We start from the raw sequence: 7,469 nt of genomic DNA, 5'->3' as shown, positions 1-7,469 counted from the left end.
TCAACATTTTGCTAGTAAATTCCACAGTCACTATGGTTAAAGAACGTACATTTTTTGTGGGGTCATGGAATAGTCCCAGACAGCCCCTAATCAGAGCCACCAGTGTCTGCGCTGCACCAAAGTGTACTTACTGAAAAGTCAAACTGCGACCCCCAAGAGTGGCACATTCCCTGCAGAACATACAGGATTCTGACCTTGTCTGAGATCTTTACATGCGGAATTTTAAAAAGGGTTGTTTAGTCGCTCAGTTGCATCCAACTCTTTGCCATTCCATGGACTGTAGCCCACCAGGTTCTTCTGTACATCGAATTTTCCAGGCAAGAATACTGGAGTGGCTTGGCCATTTCCTTCTGCAAGAGATCTTCCCAACCCAGGGAGTGAACCCACATCTCCTGCATTGGCAGGTAGATTCTTTACCACTGAGCCACCAGGGATGAAAACTTTCAGATACCTATGCTTTGACTCCTTCCAACTCTCCAGGTAAATGAGAAAAGTTATTTGCTAGACCAGGAAAATCAACCTTACTGCCAAAAAGTGCACGGGCTTCCCTGGTGGTAAAGAATTTGCCTGCAATGCGGAAGATCTGGGTTCACTCCCTGGGTTGGGAAGATCCCTTGGAGAAGGGAACGGCTACCCACTCCAGTATTCTTGCCAGGAGCATTCCACGGACTGTATATCCACGGGGTCACAAAGAGTCGGACATGACTGAAAGACTTTCACTTTACTTCTTTACCAGCTGAGCCACAAGGGAAGCCCAGGGATACTGGAGTGGGTAACTATCCCTTCTCCAACGGATCTTCCTGACCCAGGAATTACACCAGGGTCTCCTGCATTGCAGATGGATTCTTTACAAACTGAGCTATCAGAGAAGTCTACCACAAAACCAACATGGAGGTCTCTTTGATAAATTGTGTTTTTTTCTGGTGGAGTGTCTGTGTGAAACTGGATCCATGGATAAATTGGATTATCTAAAATGAGTTCATATAAATGGCTTGACCCGCCCTTACATAATCACTGTGCTGATTGGGTAACAAGCAGGGACCTTTGCCATTTCCCCCGGCTCTGTATAAATATAGAGATGTTTCAGCCCCAGACAGACTCTGATAGCCAGTCACCGACTTGTGGAGGCTGACAGCAAGAGGGCTCAAAGGAGGCAAATGATGAGTGAGAACGTCTAAGGAGAAGGCTTGGGAATCAACTCAGAAGGAGGTGGTAGGTTTCGGAAGGCTGGGTTTTCTACTCACCTTGCATTGGCTCAAAGAACTTGTGAAAGCAGTGGATCTCTCTTAAACTCCATATTAACCGTGGTTGACTGCTGAGCTCTCTGTGAGGGGGGAAGAGTGCTGCCACCCTCCATGGTGTGGTGTGGTGCCGTGCATTTATTCCATAAGGCTTTCTGAACCTTGGCCCCCTGGGCGTTTCTACACAGAGATGCTCTTCTGCATTCGTGTTAACCCGCACAGAGAGAACCTCTCGGATCTACAGTAGAGAACGATATTGTCCCAATTTCCATTTGAGAAAACTGACCCCCCCCCCACTTTTGTCCATTTAGAAATCTGAATCCGAAGACGGGCAGCATGGACGCCTATGAGCAGGTCCAAAAGGGACCCCTGAAGCTGAAAGGAGTCACAGAGCTTGGCGTGACCAAGAGGAAGAAGAAAAAGGGCAAAGACAAGGCAAAACTCCTGGAAACGATGGGAAAAATCCAGAAGAACCAGGAGGAGCTGAAGCGCCACCTTGACGAGCGGACCCCAGCGCAGGTGGCCTTTGAGAAGGTGCAAGAGAAGCGACAAATGGAGAGGATCCTGAAGAAAGCATCCAAAACCCACAAGCAGAGAGTGGAGGACTTCAACAGACACCTGGACACACTCACGGAGCACTATGACATTCCCAAAGTCAGCTGGACCAAGTAGCCGCCCCACCCAGGAGACGGAGTGTCGTCCAGGGGAAGCAGGAAGCAGAGTTGGGGTCATCTCTGGAGCCTTTGGAAACATTCTTTTACACACATCCTTTTGAGCCTTCTGCTGAGACCGTGCTTATCAAAGTAATGGGCCCTTATTCTGAAACTGCATTAAAGAGAGACAGTCCTTTAAATTAAAGAAAAAAAAAAGCAACATCCATGTCCAATGGTTCATGCAGCCATTGGACATGGATGGAAGTTCATCCACGACTCCACGCTGCGCGCTCACCGGAGGACCCACACCCAAGAGAAGCCTTTCTGCTGTGAGCACTGTGACAAAGCTTTCAAACACAGTGGGAACCTCAGTGTTCACACTCTGGGCTCGAACCCTACTAGTGCCCTGAGTGTCACTGGCCTTCCGCTCCCTGGGGTCTCTCAAATCCCACCAGGAAACCCATTCCAAATGACTGGCCCAGGCCCCTGCCCTCGGGTCCAAGTCCCTTCTGCTCCGAGAAGGAAATTCACAGTGATTTGTCACTTCTGTAACACAAAGGGTGGATGAAATGTGAAGAGTTTCGGAGGACATTGGGTCCAGGGGAGTTCCATTCATGTGAATGAGGATATTTGAGTGATGGCTTTTCTTTCCCTTTGGATTTTGTTTTCTACTTTAGTGTAGCCTGTTTCAATAAGTTTTTGCTTTGTTTTGTTGTTCTAATGAAAGCACGTCTCATTAGTTATCAGTACTTCATCATGAAACTGAGCCTACTGTTGACTGCCTTCCTGTTAGGCGGGACTTCACTGTAAAACTGCATGCTCCTGGCATGGAGGCCAGGCTCTCCAGTGGAATTTAAATTTCAAATAAACATGTTTCTGTCAAAGAGTGTTCTGCGTATTTTCTAAGACTTTTCTACATGGAATAGGTGATAGCCGTGGTTTTGGCTACATGGCTGTTATTATGCTGAGATATATTCACTCACTCCACACTTGTTCAGGTATTTCTTCCTGAGGTGTTTAGAAAAAGGCAGGCTTCCGAAACTGATAGGTGTCATTCTTTTTTCCTATTGGTGTACAACTTCTAGTCTTCAAAAAGGCTACTTAGAGATCGGTTCTTCTCACACCTTAGCTCATCAGCTGATTTTAGAAAAGCCTTTTAAGACTTCTCTCACAAGAACAGAAAGACGAGAGTAGTCAAACCCATCAGGCTACCACCATCGTGCCTCTGACTCCGTCAAACCCTCCAGGCAGTGAGACAAAAAAAAATCACGAGATCATTAAAACCAATCCGTTCACTCCAAAAATGCAATCCCCAAAGTCCATAAATAAAATCCGAAAAGAAAGCCAGGCATTTCCCCGGCGGGCCAGCGGTTGAGCCTCAGCACTTCGGCTGCAGGCGGCGTGGTTTCCTTCCGCGGTCTGGGAACTAAGATCGCACGTGCCTCCCTGCTTGGCCAAAAACAAAACGAAACAAATACACAGAATCTATCACTAAACCACTGTGGAGGCCTCTCTAGTAAATCGTGGTTTCTCCTGAGGGAGTTTCCACAGGCAATCGAATCCCTGGTGCTGAAGTGAAGTGGGATTATCCATAGTGCTTTGCCCCACGCTTAACCAATCGATGCGCGGATGGGGTGACGGGCGGAGGAGTCCGGCGTTTCTCCGAGCTCTGTGGAGAGACATTTCTCCTGCCGCCGAGTGTGAGAGCGAGTCCCCCACTGAGGAGAACGAAGGCGAGAAGGCGTCAAGGAGGTAATTGATGGGAAGGGAAATGTCGCACGTGGAAGTGGGTTCCAGTACGTCCTGGCTTTCTGTTCACCTTGCATTCGCTCAAAGACCTTGTGAAATCCACCGATCTCCCTCCGGCCACCCTCCGGCCACACATTAACTTAACTGTGGTTCATTTGTGGACCTCTTCTGTGAGATGAGATTATTTCCACACTCCATGGTGTCCTGTGGTGTGGTTCATTTTTTTCAACAAGGGCTTTTAAGCACTGCCCTGTGGACATTTTTCACCACACAGTTTCTTATGTACTATAAGATGGATGTCGGAAGAATAATAGAATGGATTCTTGTCCCTGGTATGAAATACTGAAGGGGGAATAATGCAGTATTGGGATGAGGGGTGGTAGGGTGGATGAAAATAAAACTAATTGGTTGCATTCTTTTTTCTTTTTTGCCTCCAGGCTTCTGAATACTGAATCTATTACTGAGGAAAAGCAGGAGGAAATTCCTTTCCATTGGGGTCAACTGGGCACCCACCTCTAGAAGCATTTGCCCTGTCCTACTGAAAATCTCTACAGTCAGTATGGCTGGGAAGCAGACAACGGGTCGTGGCCACGTCGCGGACTGCCCCGGAGCAGAGTCGCCGGCGTCTGCGCCTCGCCGAGACACCCGAAGGGAAAACCTGGACTCCGACCTTGAAGAGCTGCGCGTCCGCTTCAGAACGTTTAGCAGCTCGGACGAACCCGACCCAATCAAGGCTCTGAGGAGGCTCCGTGAACTCTGCGGTCTGTGGCTGAGGCCGGATCTTCATACCAAGGAGCAGATGGTGGACCGGCTGGTGCTGGAGCAGTTCGTGATGAGCATGCCGCCGGAGATCCAGGCCTTAGTCAAAAGTAGTGGTGCCGAGACTTGTATGGACCTGGAGGAGGTGCTGAGAAATAAGCGGAAACTGAAGAAATGGGTGAGTAGGACCCTAGTGACCCTGAGGCCGGGAACGCTGGGATGAGGGGCGGCGAGCTGGGAGAGGAAGCGGAAGGACCAGAGGGGTTGGCTCTCAAGCAGTGATCCCCACAGGGCTGAGCACTTGCCTGGAGCATCACCGGAGATGTTTCTGTTGGTCCTCACTTTGAGGGTGTTGCTTTCAAATGTCATTCCCAGGAGGTGGGCTCCTAGGGTGGGATACGCAATGAATACCCTTTTGGATCTTGTGAAGGGAGACTGATTCTATTTGAATTTTTCCTCACAGACTGTAGTCCGTGTCCACGGTGAGGAGTTTTTGATGCCAGACTCAGATGTTGAGATGTTAGGATTTGGGGTCTGTGAGGTGCACAATGAGGGAGACCGACCCAGGGAGCCCCAGTCTGCAGTCAGGGTCGTCCCTCCAGACGAGGGCCAGCTGGAAAGCCAAGACGGGCAGCATCTGCCAGGAGCCAAGGACCTGTCGAGGGGGCAGGTGAGTGTGATGTCCTGACCTCCAGTCTGGGAGCAGGTAGAAGAGGGTTGGGTGGGCGTGGCTACGAGAGTAATTGGGAGAGTTTGGCAAAGGACAGGAATGGACCCACTGCCTCCAGGAATTCCCATGGGTGCATTCCATTCCCAGATGTTTTCCAGCCAGTGTGAGAGTGAAGACTCATCCATCTTTCCTAGTGGTTCACCATGAAAGCCTGTGGCCATGAGCATGAGGACAGAGGAGTCCGTTTCCACGGGATGGTGCTGGGTCAGTTCATCAGGGGTAGATGCACTCACAGCTGATTTACCCACGATGGATTTCATCAGAGGCACTTAATATTGGGGAATATTGTAAACACCTTGAATTGAATAAAAAGTTCCCAGTTGGAGTCATTTTTCTCCTCAGGTTTTGGAGTGTGTCTGGAGAGAGTGGATTTTTTTTTTGAAATGTGAATAGGGGGAGGAGATGCTACTGATTTCTCATGAATGGAGACAAGTACCGCTTATCATCTTATTATGCCCCAGGCCACCCTCCATGAAGAAGACAAATCCAAATCCAGGCAACATATCAACAAGTGGTGAAGTCAGGAACCCTAGAGCCAGAGTCCTCTGCTTTCAGAGTCAGGGGCAGGGACAGTTTGAGATGAGGTGGAGAGATATGTGCAAAGACAATTGGCAGTGCCAGCTGTGAAGTCTGGACTTGATTGCCAGATGTGGTCGGCATAGATCAAGAACAGACATGGGAATCAGCAGAGGACTGCCAATCAGGGTGATGGGAAGCAGTCAGGGCATATCCCCCAAACTGATATTCAGAAAGCTGGAGTCTTAGATCAGGGTACAAGGCGGGTGGGGAAAGAGGAGACAGAGCATGCTGTGGGCTAAAGCTTTGGGATTGACTCTGCTTGGTTGCCCCTTGTCAGGACCAGAAAGCTCTCCTGCCAGAGACCATTCCTGAAACAGGTGAACTGGAGGGTCAGACACCCTCCAAGAACTTGGAGAAGGACCTACTGGAAGACACAGGAGTGACAAGAACCCTTCCGTCTCAAGAGCCTGAACTTCTGCAGGATTGTGGTGAGTATTAAAAACTTGGAGACCATAGGAGGTAATGACTGTCTCCACTGATGTCCAGAAAGGGGTACCCAGCATTTCCATCTTTTGGTGTTGGGGTATAGGTGTTGGTTCTCCAATGCCAACTTTCTCCATCATCAACATTCCAGAGTGTTTCTTCAGCTAGACTCTTAGGTAGTTTGGTTGATGGGAAGTCTGTAGCCAAGATTAGGGATGGTTCCAATGAGCCTGGCACCATGGAAACTGCTCCTTGATAAATATGGTGCTGAATCTCTTCTTTCAGCAGATTCTGGGAGGGCAGAGAGAGGGGGGAGAGTCCCCAGGAAGGAACTGATACTTACAATGTGGCTCCTGAACCCTTCGCCTTGTGTTCCAGAGGGAGACATTTCCACTACGAGTGGATCCAGACGAGGTCCTCTGAAGAATCGCAGACCTGTCAAAAGGAAACAGGACAGCAGTCCCACTTGCCAAGATGTGCATCAAGAAGCAGTCACGTGTTTGGACCAAGGAGAGTTCTCAGGACAGCTTGGGTCCCATTCCATTGGTTCATCTGGCATCAGTCTTCTTGAGGGAGCAGAAACCCCGGGACGGACACCCTCTGAATGCAGGGTGTGCAGAAAGAACTTTCTTTATCAATCACAGCTTACCCTGCACCAGAGGACACACACAGGAGAGAGGCCCTTTCAATGTGACATCTGTGCCAGAGGGTTCGTACAGCCTTCGGACCTGCGGGTTCACCAGCGTATCCACACTGGTGAGAAGCCCTACAGCTGTGATGTCTGCCTCAGGAAGTTCACCCACGACTCCACGCTGCGTGCTCACAAGAGGACCCACACCCAGGAGAAGCCTTTCCGCTGTGAGCACTGTGACAGAGCTTTCGGCCACCGAGGGAACCTCAACGTTCACCGACGTACCCACTCTGGGCTCAAGCCCTATGTGTGCCCTGAGTGTCACAGTGCCTTCCGTCAGCTGGGGACTTTGAAACGCCACCAGAGAATCCATTCCATATGATTCACCCAGGACCCCACCATCAGGTCCAAGTCTTTTCTGTTTTAAGTAAAAAATTTAGAATGATTTGTCACCTGTGTGATACAAAGTGTGGATGACACGCGAAGAGCTTAGGAGGATACTGGAACCCAGTGGGGTTCCATTCACGTGAATTAGGATATTTGAGTGATGATTTATTTTCCCTTTGGGTTTTGTTTTCTACTTTGCTATAGACTATAGTTTTCTTTTTCATTTCTTTATTTTCTACTGGAGGATAATTGCCTTACAATGTTAGACTATGGTTTTCTTACATGTTTTTGCTTTGTGTTGTTCTTTTTCTTCCAAT

At 49.1% G+C, this 7,469-nt stretch overlaps 1 protein-coding gene and 1 pseudogene across 1 annotated transcript; both read left to right on the top strand.

Moving 5' to 3' along the window:
- The first annotated feature begins 1,577 nt into the window (after positions 1-1,577).
- On the top strand, positions 1,578-1,913 carry LOC129546045 (protein FAM32A pseudogene; annotated as a pseudogene).
- A 2,289-nt stretch (positions 1,914-4,202) lies between these two features.
- On the top strand, positions 4,203-7,147 carry LOC129546295 (zinc finger and SCAN domain-containing protein 5A-like). Its single transcript, XM_055411162.2, has 4 exons — positions 4,203-4,580; positions 4,866-5,072; positions 5,989-6,139; positions 6,513-7,147. The coding sequence occupies exons 1-4, from the start codon at positions 4,203-4,205 to the stop codon at positions 7,145-7,147; spliced, it is 1,371 nt and encodes a 456-aa protein (XP_055267137.2).
- The last annotated feature ends 322 nt before the right edge of the window (positions 7,148-7,469 follow it).

The sequence above is a fragment of the Moschus berezovskii genome, chromosome 22, assembly GCF_049115385.1.
Source record: "Moschus berezovskii isolate FMDL1 chromosome 22, NW_MosBer_1.0, whole genome shotgun sequence".
In the NCBI taxonomy this organism is placed as follows: Eukaryota; Metazoa; Chordata; class Mammalia; order Artiodactyla; family Moschidae; genus Moschus; species Moschus berezovskii.
Note: the sequence above shows the minus strand (reverse complement) of the source record. Positions and strands in the feature narration are given on the sequence as shown.

Bases quoted from the DNA above. Each gene is read 5' to 3' on its own strand.
- LOC129546295 (XM_055411162.2), top strand. From the start codon at position 4,203: ATGGCTGGGAAGCAGACAACGGGTCGTGGCCACGTCGCGGACTGCCCC. The intron at 4,581-4,865 runs GTGAGTAGGACC...TTTTCCTCACAG, and splicing joins AGCGGAAACTGAAGAAATGG to ACTGTAGTCCGTGTCCACGG. The intron at 6,140-6,512 runs GTGAGTATTAAA...CTTGTGTTCCAG, and splicing joins TGAACTTCTGCAGGATTGTG to AGGGAGACATTTCCACTACG.